This window comes from Sinocyclocheilus rhinocerous, unplaced genomic scaffold (assembly GCF_001515625.1).
Source record: "Sinocyclocheilus rhinocerous isolate Xijiao unplaced genomic scaffold, SAMN03320098_v1.1 scaffold3446, whole genome shotgun sequence".
Taxonomy (NCBI): Eukaryota; Metazoa; Chordata; class Actinopteri; order Cypriniformes; family Cyprinidae; genus Sinocyclocheilus; species Sinocyclocheilus rhinocerous.
The window spans coordinates 229,765-253,940 of NW_015666156.1; the positions used below are offsets into that span (position 1 = coordinate 229,765).

Here is a 24,176-nt window from a genome sequence, read left to right on the forward strand (position 1 = left end):
GCACAAACCGATCGTTTCGTGTCTTAGGACATCAGTGTATCGTCACGAGCCGCAGGGTTTAATTTGTGTATGTTTTTTGACTCAAAGCCGTGATTCCCATCCACTTGCTTTATAAGACTGACAGACTGCAACGGTTTGACTTAAAAATCTTCGTTTGTGTTCTACTGAAGAAACAAAGTCACCTACATCTTGGATGCCCTGGGGGTAAGCAGATAAACATCAAATTTTCATTTTTGGGTGAACTATCCCTTTAATGTCATTCGCAGAGGTGGTTACTACTGCTTAAAACAAGAAAATGTATGGTTTGCATGAACTGGGATTAAACTAAGGCTCTACAGAATTCTGTCATGTCTATAAAAGCATAAACCCCTAAATGTTCCTGTGAGTTAACACTTAAAAACAAGTTAAAAACAAGGATAATAATGTATGTCTATTCATAGAATAGCATACCCATCATTTCAGACACACCCTATTGCCAACACAACAAATGAAACAAACCCTTAAAGTGGCCCTGAGTGCCTTACCGTGGGGAATTAAATCCACTGTCCACAGTCACACTACTGGAGTCCATACTGTCCAATCGGGTAGAATGGACTGATTTTTGGCTGTTGTTGCTCTCACCTTCCTTGGGACTTAGAAAGGTAAGGTTCTTCTCAAACTTCCGCTGCAAATCACGCTCTTTTTCCCGTTCCAGCAGCCATTGCATTGTCCCTCCTTCTTCTAGAACTTTCTCCTCCATGCGGTTCTTATGACTAGTCTCCTCAGAGTCATCATCCGACACGTTGTAATAGTCGAAGGTGGTTTCTGCGCATGAAGCCTGCTCCTGAGCCGAGGATGGTGGCACGGTCAGTGGTAGAGGTTTATCAAAATGCTCCTGAGTCTCCGGGACCTCTGTTGACTTGGTGTGAGGGGACTTACCTATCGTACCTGGCCTTGAGAAGCTGCTCTCCACATAGTCTGGAGGTTTGAACAAAGTCTCTTGGCTGTAAACCTCTGGCATTTTGTCCAAGTCACCCGAGTCGGGATTGTGTTGGTGCAACAATCTTCCATTGGGGAGATGCTCGGGGGTTTGGCTCGTTGGCGCTATAGAAATACTACTTTGTCCCTTTGCTGTCTCCTCTTTATATTCTATAGGGTGAGGTGGTGTAAGATGAGGGGTCAGTCGGTCCGAGGAGATCCCCTTCCAGACACTATCCGTAAAGTCATGGCTGGGTTTTGTAAGAGAAGGTGGGGCAGAGAGAGAGACTTCATTTGCTGCAGTGCACTGGAAATAGTCGTCTACTGGTGTTTTGGGAGAGCAAGACTTAAGGTCGTTGTAAGCAGGAAGACTATCCCTGCTTTTACTCTTCTCCAGCGTCCGGTAAAGCACAGCATCCTCTGAGGATCCTCTTCCAACATCAGGCACACAAACGTCAGAGTGTAATCTAGCAGCAGAGAGCATGATACGGGAATAGTGGGTCGCCTGCGCAGATGCCCTCAAAGTACCATCATCAGTGTAGTACCGACTCCTGTCATCGGGACTGCACTCAAAGTTCTCTGGGCCACCTAAGTATGGACCACCAAGTGGTCCCTTGGAGTTGTCCATGGACTGTGACCTTTCTTTGGCCTTGTCCGACCTCTCATTTCGTGACTTTCTCTCTTGCGTATGACTATGACTTCGGTGGACTTTGGAATGTGACTGTGCCCTAGAAGGCTCTGGGAATGGCATTTCTGTCCGCCGCTTTGCCAGTTCACCAGAAACATCCCACTCTGGAGTGGTGGTAAAGTGAGACTCCACAATATTGGGGTTGCTGTGAACCATATACTTCCCCCTATTTCGCTCCATAGACATCATGGTATCGCGTGGAGAACGTACCAATGAGGAGCTGTAGAATCTGTAATCACGATCATAGGATATGTCCAGATTGGATCCTTCAGACGGATCCCCCCTGGATGCACGTGTTTTGCTATGGGAACGTGAGGCCTTGCCCTGCTGGGTCTTTCGATGGCTGCGGCTCCTCTTGCTGCGGGCACTCTGCTGAGCCGAGAAGTTTGCTTTGTTCCGCTGTGCCTTCTCCTCCTCCAGACGCTTCATTACGGCTGTGTGGCGAGCCAGGTTCTCCACCGTGAGATCTGGGTTGATCCGACGGATGATCTCCATCTCCACCTCTCTAGGAACAGTACTGGGTGTCTCCTCGTCCCGCAGTGGCCACTCCTCAGGTGGGAACTGGGCTGAAAATGTGGCTAGATGTTTCGTCTTGTCCTTCTTGAAGCTCAACCTGAACAGCTTCAGGCCGAACTTCTTAGACTGCTTCTCCCCACTGCTGCTGCTTCCATCTTTGTGTTTACTGTTTGTCTCAGTTTTAAATGGAAAACTAAGCGTACTCTTATTCTTCTCTGATGGCTGCTGAGGGGGCGGAGACACAGGAGAAGACTCTTTATGCTCCTTAGACCTTTTCTGTAAGGTTGAGGTATGCGTACTAGGGATGTCCTCCCGGTAGCTGTTGTTGTAGGAGTCACTGTGGTTCTTGTGGTGAGGTCTTTCCCGGACACATCCGGAAGTGGAGGGTGTCATGGTACTTGAGTGAGGAGAGGTACACGGCTGCTGCTGCTGCGGAATGCGTTCTGGTATCCTCTCGTCTAGGTGGTACCACTTGCTGTTAGTCCTAATGAGGGAAGGTGTGATGAAGTATGTCTGCTGGGTAACAATGAAATAACCCTCTGGGGTGGGGTAAATCTTCCGCTCTCGGACCAGCATGTTGAGCGTGTGCCGCAGGATCTCCATACTTGGAGTGGGGACGCCTACCGGATAGAAAAAGAGACAGAAGACAATCAGGCCCAATGCGTCAAAACAAATATCTTGACATCAACAATGTCCATATTATGCTGATACCACAATCTTAATATGCATTTGTACATGATGACCAATGTTAAAATGGGATTTAAAAACTACATGTTGTAACTTTTTAAAAAAAGCACTTACAATTTTTCCATTTATAACAACATTTAATGTGCATTATTCATTGGTTGCCTTTCATGTCATCCATGACACATCAGAGTGTTTATATCTGCATATAAACTGAGAGCATAAAATAAATAGACTTTCATTAAATTCCCACATTCACATTCTGTCCTGTTTCATACTATATGTATGGGTGTGTTTACTACAGCATATAGACATGGCACAGTGGTTGCTGCCCTCCCTGCCTGGTTGACTGTTTTCACAGCTTTGCTCCTCTGCTGGCATTACTCCCCGTTACATCATGGAGTTCTTAAAGCCAGCCTAGTGTGACGCAATACACCCCCCTCCCCCAACTGCAGCTAAAATGCATCAGGCAACACCTCATTAAAAAAATCCACGTTTCGGGGGAGAGTCTACAGTATATGTCTCCGTCTGCGCTATAAACCTCTGTAGTCCAAATAGAGATATTTGTGATGATAGCTTAGTGAGTGCATTTGTGATGTCACAGTTCTTAAGGGAAACACAAAGTCTGTGAGCATTTTTGTCCAATCCTGAACTCTTTTCAAACAGTACAGAAGCTTCAACGTGTCAAAATATGGAGTTAAAAAGTTGTTTGATTGCTGTATCGGTTCGGCTTTGTCATTTACATTTGTAGTCCAGAGCACTGCTATATGTAGATGCTGAGGTGGAGAAGGGTTGCCTGTACTTACATCATAGTTGCTGCTTAGTTTCCCTGTCAATGAGGTGCAATCCTAATTCACTTACAAACACTCTCTCACTCACCAACACACACACACACACACACATACTTAAACGACTGTCTAATCTAATCGAGAACAACAGACTTTCACTTACTGCAGAAATTCACTTTGGTTATAAAGATCTACAGCTGTTGAGTTAAGAAGTTCTTCAACAAGATCTTCTTGACCGATGTGTTACATTCAAATGACTATTGAATGTGTTGGCAAGGTTGGACTCACCCATTCCTTCTTTTTTATTAGCATTAATAAAATAGTTTTCAAAAATATGAAAAGACAAATGGAAGTATTAAATGGGATGGGAACATGACCCTGGCTGGACTTGAACCTGGGTCTCCAATGAGCACAACCGCTCTAACCAGCAGACATTTTTGTATTACACTGGTACAAAAAGTAAAAGGTGCATCAACACAGACAAATATCCATTCTTCCTAACCCAATACTGGGAAACAGTTCAGAGAGTTTTATAAAAATAATAATTCATCACTGGCAGCATCCAAGCAATGTGGCAGAGTCTACCCTAGGACACTAGTCTAATTCTAGAATCGCTATTAACTAACCACTGACCATTTTTCATTTCTATAATGAAGCGCTCCTACAAAAATTGATAACTTTATCTTTTATAACTTTTTTTTTTTTCTTTTCAGGTCACACAGAAAAAACGTCAGAAGAATATTGACTGGAAGCCTGTGTTGCAGAAGTTTCAATCTCAATGTTTTACTTTTAAATGTCAGAAAAAGGGTGTTTTTTTCTCCAAACAAACATACTTTGACCTCAACTGGAGGAACCAAGCAATAATAATGTGATGCTGTGTGCCTCACCAAAATATAGACTTATTTTTACAGGAACCATGCAACATCCTTAGCAGCTATTTCCCCCCAAAAAATTTGGATTTGCACCTGAGCCAAGGTGGGAGGTGGGGGGTTTCTATAATACAATACTTGCAGTGAGATGAACTGCAACATGAGTTATGTGAAATGTGCTCTGTGGAATAACATTACATTTCAATGATGTCTGTATCCTTTATTTTTACAGTCAATGTGCCCAATATGAGTCTCTCTCCAACAGACTTTTATCTGTCTAACAGAAAAAAACAATCCCGATATGACTTTTATAAACACTCTGGAATGCATAAATACATGTACATGTGTTATTTTGGCAGATGCTTTTATCTAAAGTGACTTACAGTAGTTCAAAGTAACCTTACAAACCAAACCAACTCAGGTACCATATTCACACACACAGATTCTGACCTGACTTCTTGATGCTGGTATTATGGTCCAAGTGGAGAGGTTACCGTCCAGGTGTGCAAACGTACAGCTTTGTGTACAGGGTTAAAAGGATGAGGTCATGATTCTATAGCAACCTCAGCATTCACTACTGATTCTATAGCAACCTCATTGCCTCACAACATAAGGGACACAGAGCTCATTATGACTCAGCATCTGCTGCATCTCTTTAGCTCACTCTCACATGATATATTCAACATCACACTACCGAGATGCTGAATCTGACAAACCTGTTTGGCACAAAAAACATGACTGACATGTAATTAAATAATTAGGGCAGTGCCAATAAAATTTGGGATAGGCAATATTTTGAATAAACCACAATATATTTGCATTTGCATGATTTTTCTGGACATGTCAAATGAACCAATAATCTTGAATCTTGCAATGATTTATTCAGCCATCAAATTTACTGAAGACTAACTTCACAATCTTTCTTTGTTTCTTGCCTGTTTCACCTCTGATTTAACACTAGAACCGCCACGGGGTAAATTTTACCCGTGGCTATTTTTCAAATGTACGTAACAGATTTAAAGGGGTCATATGATGCTGCTAAAAAGAACATTATTTTGTGTATTTGGTGTAATGAAATGTGTTTATGCAAAAATGACAAAAAAAAAGGCGATTTATTGAAGGTAGGTATTAGAAACACTAAATGCCATGAGTGATCGAGTCTGAAGTTATGCGTCCTGGGTCGGCTCAGCATCTGACGGCTCATCGGACAGTGATCCAGATATCATATTTACATGTTTTAGCCTCATGTTACTCTAATTGGTCAAACTTTGGTTTAATTATTTAATTTTTGTCTTGCCATGTCGTTTATTCTTCGCTACTGTGTTGCTATTCTAGTCTAGCCGCTTCCTGAAGAAAAAATAAATCCGATCTATGATGTAATGAATAAAATAATTTTTTGATTACCCAAAGTTCAATGGTGTTGTTCTCTTATTCAAATTATAAATGATATAACTAACAAATTAATAAATATTTAGGTGAAGCTGTGCGCTTGAATTTGTCATTGCATCATCCTATGCAGTGTGGTGAATTATTATTGCTCATTATTGTCTATTATAGGCTGTTTTAGTCATTCATAGCATGGGCTATGATCTTAATATATTGATTAATGGCATTGTATTATAATATTACACCACCCAAATATTTAGGCTACTACCTTCTAATTGTTCTTGTGGTAAATGTCTTGACTAGTCCTCTGATTTAAACATCAGCAGAAAAAATGCCAATAGTTTGATTCAATTCAGGTGAATAAATTCAAAATCGTTTTAATCCATTGTAGAGCAAATACATATCTAGTCAGAAACCAGGAACTTTAGCTAGATCAACGAGCCATAGTGTGCATTTGCACAGTTTATACTTCAATTAATGATACATTATTATATTCAAATAAACACCTAAAATCAGAATTTCAATAAAAAAAAAAATATTTTATACTTGTGTGCTTGCATCACACTTTAAGTCTATTCATTCACTATGTATGTGTGTACTGTTAATATTTTGTCACAAGCACATCCTCTGAGAAAATACTAAAACACACTTTCCCTCATACTCCAACCACTAATTTCAGCAAAACACCATTATCTTGTGCTTTGTTTCTGCAAAATAGCATATAACAATGGATGTTAAACTTTCCGTATCACTGCTGTGACCACATCATGGTTTATAAAGCTCTAAATAGAGACTTTACCCAGATGTTCCAGGATATGCCTATTATATCATGTGCAAATGGCGGTGTAAATGGTTACAATTGGTGTTACTGGAAAAAAACTGAAGAAACTGAAATCAGTGAACCATTATAAAACAGCATGTAAAACTTACAGATGCATTGAGCAAAAAGAAAACTGCATATTTCATTCATCTGTCAGCAAGTAGCTGAATAAACGCAGGAGGAAGAAGATAAAGGTTCCAAAAGTCTTTAATCCAACACACAGGTAATCAAAGACACAGGGTAGTAAAGACGCAACACTGAAGTAACAGACGAGACCGGACGAGAACTGAAAACACAGGAACTTAAATACAAAGGCTAATGAGGTGACACCTCTGAATGTAATAGCAAATCAAATCAGTAACCATAGTGACAAATGCGGACAGGGGAATGGTGCAAATGAAAACAAAGTCCAAACTGAACTGAAACCATGACAGTACGCTCCCAGAACCGCTGACTGGAGGAGGAGCCCAGGGCGGAGACAGAGAGCCGAAGAGCTAGGGTGACACTGTGGTTACAGAGCCAGATCCAGAGGGATGGAGGTATGAGGCGAAGCTGGAGGAGTGGAATCCCGTAGCAAAGGAAGGCGATGACTGACCAAGGTGGAGCCAGAGGGATGAGGGAGCCCAGTGGAGCCAGTGGGATGAGGGAGCCCGGTGGAGCCAGTGGGATGATGGGCCATGGTGGAGACGAGGGAGCTAGGAGCCAAGGCGGAGCCGATGGGTCAAAGTGCCAAGGTAGAGTCCAGGACTCGGAGGCAGAGACACGGGATTCTCACGCCAAGGCAGAGCTGGAGACTGGAAGCCCCGAGGCGAGACAAGGCTCCAGGATGGTACTGACTGAGGGTGAGCTGAGGGGCTTACAGGAACCAGCGGAGACAGGGCAGCAGAACTGGCAAATATATAGAGAGGAGGCTGGAGTGGGAGGCTGGGAGAGAACACAGGAGGCTCAGGAGGGTCAGGGCTGGATGGAACTAGCGGGAAGACACATGATACAGGGCAATACATGAAATTATCCACTTCAACATTATCCAAAATGCTTCCAGAGGCCAGTTGTAGCTCACCCTCAGCGGCGGGAGTGTGGTCGGGGCTTCTTTCCATCTCCTTGTACTCCACTAATACTCCCTCCGGCATCTGCAGTGTTGCCAGCCCACACACCTGGTCAGACACGTCAATCGGCTCAGGCTCCAGGGCGATGGCAGGCTCAGTCACTTCTTCTTGCGCTGGCTCTTCAGTCGTGGTGGGCACTGGCTCTCCATCTGCGGTGGGCTCAGGCAGACGCTCCGTGAAGCTAGGTGATGGCAGGCTGGGCTCTGGGACTGGCAATGCTCTGGATCAGGTAAAGACGCTCTTCAGACACCTAATGGCAGTCCTGTGGTGTCTGGGAGGTCTACGGGGTGATTGTAATTCGCCCTGATCCAGAGCAGCGATTTCAGGGTCTCGTCATCAAACGGTGTGTTGACGGCGAGATGACAAAACCCTTCAAAATAGTCCAGTAAATTGTGGCTTGTTTGAGCCACGGCAGTGAATTTAGCCGCATAGTCCATTTGTAGTGGTCCGGTCTTCTGTCAGCAAGTAGCTGAATACAAATGCACGAGGAAGAAGATAAAGGTTCCAAAAGTCTTTAATCCAACACACAGGTAATCCAAGACACAGGGTAGTATAGACGCAACACTGAAGTAACATAGATGAGACCGGACAACAAGAACTGAAAACACAGGAACTTAAATACACAGGCTAATGAGGTGACACAGCTGAATGTAATAGCAAATCAAATCAGTAACCATAGTGACAAATGCGGACAGGGGAATGGTGCAAATGAAAACAAAGTCCAAACTGAAATGAAACTGTGACATCATCATCACATGATTTTTTGTATTGTGACATTATTTTGAAGGCATTTAAGCGCATTTACTTCACTTATTTTCTGCATAATCATTGAAAGACATTACCTGGGAAGCATGTTGCTAGGTGCTCGATGAGAGTCTCTTGTGTGACAGTCTTACGGGCGGAGTTCATGGCAGAAATGGCCAGGCACAGGATTTCTCCCAGTGGGATGAACTGGGATTGGCTGATGGGAGACATACTGATGGGAGACACATCACCTGCAAATAAAATGCAAATAATAAATGGCCGTTATTCAAATTCTCTACTATGTGCTTAAAAAGTAAATTAAAACACACTAATAATTAGATCAACAGTTTTTAATGCTATAAGTGAGATTTGCTGAATATTACATTTAACAATGTTTTACAAATATTAGTGTTTTTAAAGATTAACTTTAATTGAGTGCTGGGTGATGTCAAGTAACACTAGGTAAAAATGTAATCTAAATGTAATCAGAATGTAATCTAATGTAAATGTAATCTAATCTAATCTAAATGTAATCTAAATGTAAAAATATGCAAACAATTAAGTATCCCATGCCCAATTAAATATCCTATATCAACTGATATATCAATGAATAAAAAGGTCACTAAATAAACAAAAAAACACAGTTTGACCAATTCATGTCATTAATAGCGGTTCACTTACATAATTTAGTACGATTGCATTCATACCAGAAGCGAACCGTACCGGAGTTTGCATGAACCATACCCCAGCCCAGACAACCCCTTTTAGGCAGACTCAAGTATGGTTCGCTGGTGTGCACCCGAGTTCAGAAAACAGCATTCACATTATCCAAACTAACCGAACTCTGACGTCAAACGAACCCTGGTGCGCACCAAAAGTGCTAGTGTGAAAGCCCCCTAATACCACTATAGTGGCAATATACTGTTCATCCCTAGATAATCATTTCAGTAAATATCAAGTTCATATTCTGTAGAATAAGCATTTACTTCATTTCAGCAATTGTTCTATAAATCTCATTTGCTGTCTTTATTTTGTATTATATTTATCACCATTATATTAATCACAAATATTAGCATTGACATTTGAAAAACCCTTATCAGTTGACCCCTACAATACAATCCCAAAACTGCACCTTGGGAAAATATCGCTGGCAGTGCGACAAAAAACATTTTCCAACAACATTTTAATCTTCAGTCTCTGTTTTTGAAAAGCTCTGCAGCAGAAATTACAGATCCCACCTTTAGCCTGCTGAAATTAAATCTCTGCCCCTGACACAACTCTATCATCCTTAACTACCGATGTAACACTTGCTCTCTGGACCGACCCACATTCTGTACTACTCAAAGACCTCTCCCAAAAATAGCACAGAACATCTGGTGCTAGACTCTCCAGTACAGACCCTGGAAGAGACACCCAGAGGAGGCAACACACCCAGCCAGCAGGCCTTGGCACCTGGGTAAGTAGCTCAGCATGGATCCCTGGCTCATAGGATCCAAATCGGGCTTATCAGGCGTGCAAATCGAGGACAGAAACATACTGGTAATGCACCTTCCTGGCTGGTGAAGAACAAAGGTAAGCTGATTAAGACAAAACATATGTGAGGAGTGCACAAAGTGAACTAGTGTCCACGTGAAGGTGGAAAGCAATAATGAGACACACTCAGGGTGGTCAGACTGATAAAGATGAAACACTGACCTAAGATCTGTTCGATGCAGGTTATCAGGGATGGTAGATGCAGAAATCTGATCGTAGATAAACATGAGAGGTTATGCTTCTTCTAGTGGAGACATGAACTATAGATATGCATAGGTGTCCCATTTACAGTCTGGCCTGGTGACATTACTTGAACAATGTCCAGGAGGTTGTCAAACCTGCTCAAAAAACCCAGGTGTACAAGTAACACGAGATTAACAGGACACTAAACAATTATAGCGAGTTTCGGTTCAAAGGCAATCCCAGCACAAAAATATGTACAATTAAGAATATCCTTTAGTATGAGGTCACCTGAGAAATATCAGATTTAAATGCAAAACAAGAGTCTAAAGACGGACTGCATTAAATCTTTGAAATGTACTCAGTTTTAAGGGACGTAGTATGAATTAAATGAGATATCCATGAACATTACATTCTGCCTCATAATCAGAATTTCTGTATATCCAAAAGCAGTAAAATACTAGCCTAATTGTTCTCCAGATGAAGAGAAACCAGTCTTCACACATGCCCCTTATTTCTTGGACATTTTAAGTCAACACTGTTGTGAGATTAACTGAATTGGTAACAGGGTTATTATAGTCAATTAAAACTATTTTCATTACTTGAAATAAAATAAACTTTAAATTAAATTAAATTAAATATAAAAAATAAGCTAAAACTGAAACAAAAACAAAAATGAATAAAAAAAACTATGCAAACATAAAAAAAACAATAATAAAAATGACAAAAACACAACAAAGTAACTAAAACCTTAACTGAAATAAAAAAAAATAAAAAATGTAATGTAAACTGAAATTAAAAGAAAAAGAAAACAAATGTAATGTAAAAAAAAAAAAACTATAACTAGAAAAATATACCATAAATGTTTAAGCATAAGGTATAATGAACTTACATCTAACAATTGTTCATGAACTATTGTTTATTGCTAATTTGTGTTCAACCACAATACGTTAACTGTTAATCTCTGTTAACAGTTAAACTGTTAATTTAAGAGTATTTAAAGATAAATTTATAGGTTACTGATTATTTCTAATAAAGTATTTCAAAACTTCACAGTTAATTTATGTGAGCTATTACATTAATGTTAACATATAGAACTTTACAGTAAAGTTTTTCACACACAGGTTTATTATTGTGCTATTAACCATTTTAGATAAATCCGACCCTAAAAAGCACAAAAACAAAAGAAACAGTGCTCACTTTACAAGCTGGTTAAAAAAAAACTCTTCCTGAATAAGTGGAAAGTTCTTGGTCAGAATAAGCTGCAAAGTGAACCAAGCTTTGACTAATAAGCAAATGACAAGAAACCGAGAATATATATAAACAAATAAATTTTTAAGCAAAAGTTGCTTTAACTAATCACTTTAACTAGGCTTAAACTTCCTGATCATGGACACATTTCAGTCATATAATGCTGTTTCCTCATCCTCACCGGTGTAGGACTCTCTATCTCCCCTGAGAGATATTTTACGCCAGACCACCTCTCCTCACAGACACCGACATCACTGTTTTCCTTCTCCTTCCAGGAAAGAGCTCCAACCGCCCGACTGGGACTGCGGTTCTTCGGCCCAGTCACTCGTGACCACAGACACTGTATAGTAAACACACTGCAGTCCAAACATCACTTCTCCAGCGGTCAGACCGATTTCTCACAGTTCATCACTACATCTCACAGAGAACTCCTCAACTAGCCAACCTTATCTGCACTGGTGTAGAAAAATATCTTAAAAAGTGCAGGGGACACATAAATCCTATCAGGGTGGACCAGGAATAATTAGATGACATACTTTTTTTTATTTGCAAATCAGTTAATTTGCTGAAAGGTAAGAGAGAAAGAAATGCTTGCACACACACTATGTTTAAAATAAAAACAAACGCTCTAGTGAGTCACTTGTAAAAATAAAGCTCCCATCAAGAATCTAAGAAAAAGGCAAGAATGATCCAAATCTTCAAACAATTATTGCGTTTATCCTCACCACACAAGTGTACTTTGGCATAAACACTGTTTTCAGATCAAGCTTATTCCAGAAAAATTGGTTTCATTACACAATAGCTGTAGTCAAAGAGGACAAAGGGGAGGAGCTGCTCTCTGCTTCCTAAGTGAGCTTTGATCTCTCTGATGGTCCATGCGTGTTGTGATGGTGGTGATAGCATTCAACAGCAGGATGCAACCAGCTCTCTGCATTACAATGAGTCCTGAAACTCAAACATCTGCATCAAACTGTCATGGTGTGTTCGGACTCAAAGACTAGCGACCAGAATTACTTTTCTCTTATTTAAATAAGAGAAATCTAGCCGTCGTACAAGAAATATCAGTTCTTGTACCACGGCTGGAATACTTGATTCTGATTGGTCAGCGGAAGCATTCAGTCAGATATTTTTGCATAATGACTGCTGATGCGTGTAACTGACTGTTGCACAAGGCAAACAACAAATACATTTTCCACACATTTGATTGTGAATTTGACTACACCGAAACTAATGATCATATTATCCCTCATACAGCACATTATTAAAAAATTATCATGGTAATACAATTTTTCACATATTGTCATTACAGTAAAACAAGGGTATGTTTGTCATTAGTTTGTATTTTAATTATGCAAACAAAAATGTTCTGAAAGCTTTTTACATTAAAATGTGGTTTTACTTTTGTATAAAATGTACAGTAGAGAGGAACACAATTCTTACAGAAAAAGTATTCTTTGACGTACAATGCATGATGCATATGCATAATCATTCTGTATCACGGTATATATCAAAGTATCATCACTGCACAGTACTTCTAGTAAGGGAAGACTTAAAAGCTCAAAACGGATATATTGCATTAAACTTTCAGACACTCTGGGTGAAAAAGCTTGTCAACTGAACCGTGGAAACTTTCACAGATAGCTGGGAAACCAGGAAGTGGCTTCACACGCAACAAAGAGCTGCATTATCAGAAGCAAAATGGAAACCATGTGATGTTGCTGTCAGCTTTAACCCCCAGCAGGGAGAGAGGAAGAGAATGGCAGACATTTTCAGACCATCCTGCTCCATTTGTTCGCCCCCCACCCCCCTTCTAACAGTAGGCCCGGAGCAGGGGGCTCACCTGATGGGGGGTGGGGGGTGGGGGGGCACAGACACAAGTGCTGAGGGCTTTTAAAACATAGTCTGTCTTTATCTGATCCCGCCTGCAACAGCTGCATCACAGCCCTGGTGAGATCAGCACGTCACAGACAGGCTTAATAAAACACAAGCGTGCCAAAATATAAAGCATGACGTGACACGGAGAGAAAAAGAGGATGATAGAGAGACAACCATCCTTGAACGTGAATGCATTTTGCTCCGGAGGCGTTTTCGCCGTTGGATAATGGAGGAGGAGGTATGCAGAAGACGCGCTCACGCCTGACGCTGCCGTAGTAAACAATCCCCCCACAGCTTGGGCTCTTTGTCCAAACACCTCCCGATCAACCCCACCCCCTCTTTTGTGATTCATTCTGACAACGCCACGGCACGCAGCATAATTACGGCGTGCAGACGAACGTGCAGCAGAAACACAAATGAAAGAGAGAAGAAGATCAAGCTCTACCTTGGTTTATTCCGTGCGGCTCCAGCTCATAAATTCCAAGCAGACTTTGGGATCCTTCCAAGAGCTTTCCACAGACAAATGAGCACTCCAGGGTCTTACCCAGCATGCTCTGGTCCACACAAAGAGAGGGGAGGTGTGACCAATCACATTGGGGCTGAGCTTGCACTGTGTTTTGTTTTTTTTGTTTTGTTTTTTTGGGAGGGGGGTCCTTACAACACTTGCTCACTCCCAGGAATGCCCACTGACAGAGTCTAGTAGGCGGCCCTTTCGGAAAAGGTTGTTATGGTAACGCATCCCTGTTGTACCTAGTGTGTGTTCGTCCACAAACCATATTTTCTCTCTTTCCGATGCTCAGCTTTAGCTTCCACAAATTTTTCCCCACATTCTGCTAATTAATAATTAAAGGAATCAGGCTCAACACTGTCATTCCAATGCGAAAAAAACACAACTGCATTGTGGGGAAGAAGATTCTTGTTTTTTTCTCCAATTTAAAAGCAACACTTTCTCGCATCACAATCGTCCCAAATCCAACGTCACTTTCATCTCAAGGCAAACGATGAGTGCGTATCATCATGGTAGCTGTTAATGTGGCGAGGGGGTGTGAGAGGAGGAGCGGGACAGAGAGAGGGGGAAGGGGGTTATCACTGGGAGAGGGGGAGGGGTGTCTCTTAAAGGACACATGGGCGATCACAAAAGGCTCAGGCTTTATTTAGAAACACAGAGGATCTGCTGTCTCATGTTCTCGGCTCCTGAAATTAATTCAGGTTCCCAGGGCTGACTGACAGAAAACCCTATAGAAGGAACCGTTAATCACTTTGTGAATAACTACCAGAGGTCGGCCAATCAATCGGCCGATTTTTGGCATTTTTTAATTAATCGGCATCGGCCGATTTTGCTGCAAATTAGGTCGATTTATAGGCAGGCGCACCGGCGGGCAGCTAAGCGTTGTTGAGGAACACCCTCTGGGCTGCGTGAGACGGAGCAGCAGTGTTGCCAAGGCCGCGGTTTTCCCGCAGAATTGGGCTACTTTATCACTGTTGCCGTGGGTTGTTTTTCATGTCCGTGGGTTAAAGCGACCCCGATAACGTGATATTTAGCCCCTAGAGTGCGAATTTTACCAGGGGAACCCCGCCAGATTTACCAGGGGAACCCATATCGGTCGACCTCTAATAACTACCTGATGATCAACCATGGTAAAGCCCTATTTACTTGAAAAAGGAAAATAGTATTTTCACAAATAGACTAATTTGCGATTTTGATGGGAAAGAATACACTATTTTTAAAAGCACTTCAGTGATTCCTTTTAAGGTAAATAGCAATATTATTTCTTACAGTTATGGTTTTGTTCAAATCAAATCAGAGCAAAACTCCGGCGTTTCAGCTCTGACTCATCTGAGCGCCTCTGATTCATAAACTCAACGGAGTCGTGTGTGATTGGTTATAATGTGCAACACTGTAACAGCACGTAAAAAGAATCATGATGCAACATTGAGCAGATCTAAATTTTAATGCTGCAGTGAACACTTTTCCATTTCATTTTAATTTTATTTGTGACAGCCGTAATGGATTTAGTTTAACTGTACAGCAGCATTTTTGTCCACGTGTGTTGCCACACAGTTTCTACAAACGGAAACCGAGGATAGTGTGGATATTAAATCATTGTTAGGTGACAATGACAAGGGATGAGCCATTGTTTAAAATTGGAATTTCTCTAGATTTACATATCCTTGGGAACTTTTGGGATAACGTAAGTACACAACTGCATGAAATATATCACACTGTGCAAGTGGATTTTGGATATTTTATCACGAAAATCCTACATATTGTGCCTTTATGCATGCTCAATTGTTTTTAACATTGATAATGTTTCTTAAACAGCAAATCAGCATATTAGAATGATTTCTGAAGGATCATGTGACACATGATCCTTCATGTGCTGAAAAATTTAGCTTTGCACTACAGGAATAAATAAAATTTTAAAATAAAGCAGAAAACGGTTATTTTAAAATGTAATAATATTTTGCAATATTTATATTGTTTATTTATACAAAACAATGTATTTTTTGTGCAAATAAATGCAACCTTGGTGGACATAAGAGACTTCTTTCAAAAACATGAAAACTAACTTACCAACCCCTGAATCACTTCAGGGGCTGATATCATACGAACAAGAGTTTAAATAGAAATATTCAGTATATTCATAAAAATTCAGCAGCCTGTCACTTTTCTGGCATTCCAGACACAAACTAGACAGTTTAGTCCTAGAAATACAAATAAATTAACAAATGGCTGTGCTGACAACAACTTTTCCCATAAGCACAGTTGCTTTAAAAACTAAGAAACATAGGCTCTAAACACACACACATAAAGCACAACACAGTTGGCACTGTGGTATTGCGTGTCAGGATATCTAACAGTAGTGACCAGATGCCACAACAAATCATCTTATAACTTGCATCAGTGGGGTCGGACTAAACAATGGGACAGTTGTTTTATTAGAACGATGGAAAAATTCTTTAGAGGAGATTATCTTCTAAAGAGAAAAATAATAATTGACTTAATTTGAAGAAATGGAATAATCTAAAAATGTACAAAAATTAAAAATGTACCAAAAATTGAGTGCACACTTAGGGCGAAAAACCAAAACAGAAAATTATTATTTTAATTTTTTTAATAGATTCAATAAAACTTGTTGAAATATCCCTCCTATGTATTTGCTCAAAGGTGAAGTGTCATTTTTTTCTCTCGTATCCCAGCTAAATGTGCATAGACATCTATAAATAAGCCAGTCATACATTGATTTCCCCAAAATTGTAAATAATATGACAGAAACTGTTTGAAAACAGTCATCATTTTTCAACAGTAGCCCTGATCTGTATTGCGCATTCCATTTTTTTTTTTACTTTAATGTGCTATTTATATATTATTTGACCCTTGATGAAACTAAATGATGCACATTTTAGGTTACCTGAGAAAACATTTTTTACAGTGCCGTGTTACTTACCAAGAAATTCTATTAAAAAATCATTAAAAAAAATCTCACACAGAACAGTTCAATTCATTAATATAATATAATATATAATATAATATATGAAGCAGTTATTGCTCATGAAGTCACTGTAAAAAAATTATTTAATAAATAATTTTAAAAAAACATTAAATGAAGTTTTATTTTCAAATCCAGTCAACATTCAGAATGCTAATGTTGATTGAACAAGTAAACACAAATCCAGCCAATATTGAGATCATTCCGCACATGCGCCAGCCTGAGTGACTTCGGGTTTCATGAGACACGGAGACAGCAGCCGCCATTTTGTCAAGTTCACACGCCAGGTAAGTGCCAATAAAAAAAAAGTCATTTCTTTTACTACATTTATCAACAAAATTGTACAACATATTCACTGTTTTTGAGTGGATAAAGTGGATATTTAAGTTAAGTGTACGTCAAGTTCCCTACTTCACTCGTACTGCGTCTTGCTTAAGACGCTAAGGGGAAAACTCCTTTTTCTTCGAATACTGAAGCCTTTTTCAATCACGCAGTGAAACTGCACGGCCATTGGTTTGTGCAGTGTATTAAAAACGAACCAATGGCTCGGACACGTCAGGTAAGTGGCACTGAATAAATATTTGTATTTAGACTACATTTATCAAAACGTATATGTTAAAAAGGTGTAAACGTTTTATTCAAAACTTATATATTTATACACAAACGTACTTGACATATCCACTTGTAACAGTTTGTAGATCGGGAAGGAGGAGGCGGGAACCGGCGAACATTTAAAGATTTTAATAAAATAAACAAACACAAAATGAAAGTAAAGCGGCAGCCCCTCGCGGACGACTGCCGCACACAAAACACAAAATAAAATCCAGGCCTGGTCCTCTCTCGTCCAGACGGCTCCTCCGGGTTCGGGCAGCCGGCAGGAGTCCCCCGTTCCCTGCTCCTCCCCATCATGGCGGATGGCAGCAGGCTCCGGCCTCAGGCGAATGGCAGCGACTCCTCCGCTCCCTCACGGACGTCAGCCGTCCCTCCACAGCCCAGGCGGCGGCAGCGAGTTCGTCCGCCCCCCCGGCAACTCACTCCAGCCCACCGCCTCGAGCCTCCATGGCGGCAGACTGCTCCACCATGCTCGATGGCACCGCGGACTCACCACAGCGGCGAGGGATCTCTGGCAGCGTGTCCCTCCTTCCTCCCGGGATTCGGCACCAATGTAACAACGTTTGTAGATCGGGAAGAAGGAGGCGGGAACCGGCGAACATTTAAAGACTTTAATAAAATAAACAAACACAAAATGAAAGTAAAGCGGCAGCCCCTCGCGGACGACTGCCACACATAAAACACAAAATAAAATCCAGGCCTGGTCCTCTCTCGTCTTTCACTGTCGTAGCTCCTCCTTTTATCCTTCTGGAGGCTCCTCCGTGGGACTCGAGACCAATGAGTGGTGCAGGTGTCGTAATTGTGGTGTGTTGTGTGATATTTTTGTGTTTTCGTGAAGTGAAAAGATTTTCAAATGGGGTGAATTCCAAACGGCATTTTTGGTCTCGTGAATGGCACTTCGGAAGGTGAGTTCATCGTTCCAAACGAAAATGAACAACTGAATCCTCTCACAAGGCTGTTATCAAAGCGTGCATCTCAGTCAGTTCCCTAGGTAGTGAATAAGTATATGTTGCACACGAGTTCGTGCACTGGTAAAGACCATGGCTCAGTAAACATTGGGACAATTGATCAATCAATTTGTAAAATGTCACCACTGGTATTTATCAACAACAGGCAGGACGGTTATATTTTTTATATTATTTTATGCCGTTTAAGGTAGACCTATAGTATGAAATGTACATGTTCTGTTACAAATCCTTGCAACAAGGGAACATCAGTCAGCATCAGCATTCGATGGATTGTACGATTTTTGTGTGTGTGCGCCACTTCTGTTTCATCACAAATTTAATTAACTGATATTGTTACATCGTAAATGATTTAAAAGGCATAATTTCATTTTTTTTAGATACATTTTACTTTTCTTTCTCCATCAGGGTGTGGCCAAAGGTTTCATTGATGCTTTTGTCATCATTGTAAGTTTACAGATGCTAGCCAGTCAGTTCTTCCAAGGCACTACCAACTCAAACACTGGCACGAGACCAGACTGCTCCACTGCAACTACATAGTGTGTGTGTGTGTACTTTCAAGACTAAGACTTTGTTTTCATTCCAGGTAATATCAGTAAATGTTTAGAGCTTTTACTACAATTAAAATGTGCTTTATTGTTCTCAGTTCAGGTTCAGAGAATTTTAGTAAATGTTTAGAGAAATGTCATGGAAATCCAATACATTTAAATGTCATAACATGAAAACAGTGATTTATAATTATATATTCACTGTAACACCTGGTTCATTTAGCTTTTTCTAACTTCTGCCTCATTTTAAAGATGTAACTATGAACGGTTGTAATATTTAGCTTGTTTAGACTTTTTTTAGTTCATTAAACATACGTGACCCTGCCTGTGAAAACCCAGCTAAAGTCATTTTTTTGTGATTTACTGTTTTCTACATAAAATTATCCTTCATAAAGATGTAGAACATTCTGTGAAAATATAACCTTTATATCTTTAATATTGACTGAGTAAGGCCATGTCAAAGATTGAAATCATAGTGAAATTAATGGTTGAAATCAAACGTTGATGCTTGTTATCTCATAATTAGATTTTGAGACTTTAGCCTGGATTTCACAGACAGGGTCACATTGTGTGCTTTATAAGTACTAATAAAGAGCCAATATTCTAGTAATATGCATGCTAATAAGCAACTAGGTAATAGTGAGGATAGGTGCCTAAACTAAAATGTTACCTCATTATTTTTATTACACGTGATGTCCCTCAGTGACTAAGGCTTGTATACCTGGAGGCCTCGTGGAGGTTGGACATGGTTATGGCTGAATGTCTCACTGTCTTGATCTCATCCAGCGGAGACACAAAGGCCGGGTCACTGTCTCCCTCCTCCTCCCCACAGCCTCTCTTATCAGTGAGGCACAGGGGTGGGGGTGTGTACCGAACAGAGTCGTCATCTGAGCCTTCTTCTTCTTCCTGTGATACATTCAAAACAAACATACAGAATCTTACTCTAAATTGTAGTTTAAAAAAAACAAGAGAATTAGTATTTTGTTTTTTGCCATTATATCAGTCTTCGGTGTCACATGATCCTTCAGAAATCATTCTAATTTCCTGATTTGGTGCTCAATTATTATTGATTCTCAATTATTAATAATGGTTTGTATTATCAATGTTGCTGCTTAATATTTTTATGGAAATCATAATACATTTTTCAGGATTCTTCAATGAATAGTTCAATGAAGAGCATTTTTACTTAAATGGAAATGTTTTGTAACATTATAAACGTCTTTACTGTTACTTTTGATCCTTTAAAACGATGACGCTGTTTGTTTACAATGGAGAGTGAGGTCTCGTGTGCAAACTGACAGAGATGACCAAGTACACACATGAGCTGATGCTGTTTGTTTACAATGGACAGTGAGGACTCGTGTGCAGACCTTAACCAGCAGTACCAGCGTCTAAAGCTCACAACGTAATTTATAATGACTGATGATTTCGATGAGAAAGAGGATTCTTGGTTGGAGTATTCTGGCTCAAACAAGTAGCGATGTAAAATTCCATGTCTTCCTCTTTCACATCGAAATCATCAGCGTCAGCTCACATGTGTTCTTTGTCATCTCTGTCAGTTTGCACACGAGTCCTCACTCTCCTTTGTAAACTAACGGCATCATCAGCTTATGTGTGAGTATGCGCGCCCATGCACACCTCATTAAGCAACAGTAGAAGACAGTCCTGAACACACTGAGAAACGTTTGCCCGGGCTGTGGATTAAATGTAATAATGTTGTAAATAATGTTCAGTTTCTTGCACAGACCGATCGTTTCACTTCATAAGACCTCAATGTGTTGTCAGGAGCCACTGGTAATTTGGTCTTGTCTGTATATGTTTTTTTGACTCTCAAAAACCGGCAGCCACAGATGTGCAGTTTTTGAATTGCCAAAGACAACGGTTTGTTTTAAAAACGTCTTTACTGTTCTACTGAAGAAAAAAAGTCACCTACATCTCGGATGGCCTGAGGGTGAGTAAATTAACTGCAAATTTTGATTTTTAGGTGAACTATCCCTTTAAGCCTGTACGTTTAGTCTGTATGACAAATGTTATAAATACAGACTGTTATTAAATAAAGGCTTTTAAGTGTTCTCATGTGTGTTTTTTTAGTGATCGAGACACCAGTTAATACTTTTGTTAAACTCCGTATAAAATGTAATACGTAGTCCCACAGCAATTTCTTATGAGGCCCAAATAATACATCTTAGTTTAGGTAACATATGAACCACGTTAAGTAAATGGTTAAAATTTAATTGACAATATTTGCTGTAGTTTTCTAAATGTTCGACCAATTAAAACATTTTAGTTGAATGGACTATAAATCTAGTTCAGTAAAGGTTGAGTCAACTAAAAAAGAACAATTTAAGTAACACTTTGAAGAGAGAAATTAAATGAACGTAAAAAAGGGCCTTTTTGAGGCCAATTATTTATTAGGCTTATAATATAATATAATATAATATAAAACATAGAATACATTTTCAATAAATATGTTCAAAAACCATGAACATGTGAATTCTTATAGTTATCTAAACATTCCCATGCAGTAGAGTTTGCACAGCTGTGTAACTGTAAATGTCTCTGAGGTTTGTTACTGTTCTGTGCCCATTATCTGTTATTTTCACCACTTAATAAAGTCACTCTTCTTTAAAACATGATGACGTTTCTTTCGACATGTCATAGCATTTGTGTTAGCTCTCGTGTTGAGCTACTCCGTCCGCAACTAAGTATTCAATTCTACAGCGACTGATTTGGCGCACATCATTCTCTTTCTATGAAACCTGTAAACCATATTCATCGGTTCTATAGCGCCACCAACTCTATAGAGGTTTGCCCGAGCATTGCAATTATTTTGCATTTACTAGAATTCAATCAAATGGCTTGCAGCTTAGAGGGAACATTGGTTGTAACACTAGATGGTGGTAACAAAAATTCTAGGCATGCAAGAAAGTGAAGCAATTCCTGCTAAACATCTGAAAGAATTCCATTGGCTACTTGAGTCTTGCGTCTCATCTCCAGGATGGATCAAAACATCCAAAAGCTGTCAGGCGGCATTTTTCTGCAACTCCACTCAAATTCATATGGCAGCATGTTTATGCCCCATGGATCTGCCTGACTTCAATCACGGCACAACTTAAATGAATGAGATGTGAGTCTCTTAGAAAACAAAAGCTCAGACTGTTTGGCACCTCTTCCACAAAAAAAGAAAAAGAAAGAAAGAAAAAAAAGAGACTAGTTTTCTTGCCTCTGCTCAAGGGGAGACATCAAAGAGTGAGAATGAATTAATTCTAACTCAAAATATGACTGCCCTACACATACCCTCTACGGATCACTTCAGTACTACGTCTGTGATGCAATTGAAGCTGAAAACATCGAAATCTGACCTAAGTTTTAAATATAATACAGAAATCATGGTGACCAAATGATCCTATTGGCAAGTAAAGGTTTTGATGTAAATGATTACAGCTCTATTGCCAATACCCCACAGTGCAGAAAGGGCTTCCGTTAGCTGCTTTGTCATTCAAATGAAACCCATTCACAGAGTACTATGGCAACAAACAAACTCGACAAAACAAATACACTGGTTTGATATTAAAGACCCCATTTGATGCATCCAGTGAAAACAGAAAAAGGAAAAAAGATGAGAATGTTGTACAATCTACTAAACATTTTATATATGAGATACAATTAAATAAAAAATGAAAATACAATTAAAATAAATAAATAAAAATAGTGCTATCATTAACTTTCAGCATTGCATTTACACAATAGGAATGTGTGAAACTATAAAAAGAAACTATAAAAAATGTATTTAATATGATTAATATTACTAAATTATTAATATTATTAAAAATTACATTAAATAATATTATTATAATATTTAATATTATAAATAAAACATATAGAGTGATATACAGGTTTTCACACTCTTTTTCATGCTAAAACTCTCATGTCCTTGTTAGAGTGATATCACTATACTGTTCTGCTGCATGACCCTGAGGATATGACACTTGACTCCACCAATGTTGTGCAAACACTACAAAAAGGTGTGTGTACGATTGTGTGAGAAGTGTTTACATTGTCCTCCCACCATTAAAACAGATCGGATCATTGCTTAGCAAAAGACACTTTGATATGTTGAAAGGCCCTAAACAAAAGAAAAAACCCACAACATGGATTAATACAATTTCTTTTTAAACCACACGGCTTCTTCAAAGTATGGATAATTGCAAACTTTGAGCCCTAGAAGTTTAATAAATGTGATTTTAAATAAACTTTACTTTAAATGTCTGGAATGCAGTTGCAGGAATGAACTGAAGATCTGTGCTTTCAGCAAACAGCAGCAACATCTAACGGAACAGCAAAAATGACTTGATTTTGATATTTTCTGAAGTAAATGTGATGCTTGCTTGTTCAAAAGTCTCTTGATTCGAAACAAATTCTGTAAAAAGGTTAACTACTTAAAGTAAACACTGTAAATCATACTAAAGAGATACTAGTCTAACTTGTCCCTGAACTGTAATGCGTAGCTCAGATAACAGCAAGATCAGATTCAGGTCTGATGTCGGACAGAACTGAGGATTTGACTCCAGCCGCTCTACATGGAGTTCCAGATTATAAAACGCACTAATCTCTGTGGTAGTGCTCCGTATCTCTGAAGACAATTTGGGTCTTTGGTTTGATATGTAAAATAAATAACTAGAATGAACCAACGCAAGTAAAGTTGTATATACGGTATCACACATTTAGATTAATGCATACACATGTATTTAGACACTAGTATCTCACAGACAAGTTGCATGTGAGATACTATATGCAGGGCGTTAAGATGCGTGCTCTGCAGTTATAAATGCACAAAAGCATCTCACACACACATCTGTTGCAGGTTTCCATACATCATTTAACAAATATTCTCCAGTGTGTTAGAGGGATAAAAAATATATGCTGCAATGCACAGGGTAAATCATGCACACGCAACAGCGTCTCGAACATGCCACATAAAATGGGTCAAACACCAGCAGGTACACACTGCGTCCTTTCCACTTGACTTAAATATGCATATGACAATTCTGATAATGACATGAAAGAAACAGTAAAAGAATAGTTCACCCAAATATGGAAATCATTTACTCACCCTGTCATTTCAAACTGTATAAATTTCTATTGCAATTTTTTGTTAAGCTG

At 39.6% G+C, this 24,176-nt stretch overlaps 1 protein-coding gene across 5 annotated transcripts in view; it reads right to left on the bottom strand.

Moving 5' to 3' along the window:
- LOC107731726 (storkhead-box protein 2-like) overlaps window positions 1-24,176 on the bottom strand; it is a 73,449-nt gene that overhangs the window by 4,324 nt on the left and 44,949 nt on the right. For 3 of the 5 annotated variants that reach the window (XM_016542879.1, XM_016542882.1, XM_016542880.1), the window contains exons 2-3: window positions 8,657-8,809; window positions 525-2,781 (exon numbers count right to left, since the gene is read on the bottom strand). In XM_016542879.1, the coding sequence (XP_016398365.1) occupies window positions 525-2,781; window positions 8,657-8,809 (2,410 nt within the window). Of the gene's footprint in view, window positions 1-520; window positions 2,782-8,656; window positions 8,810-13,842; window positions 13,933-24,176 lie in introns of those variants that run through there. The other 2 variants (XM_016542883.1, XM_016542884.1) reach the window with 2 other exon arrangements.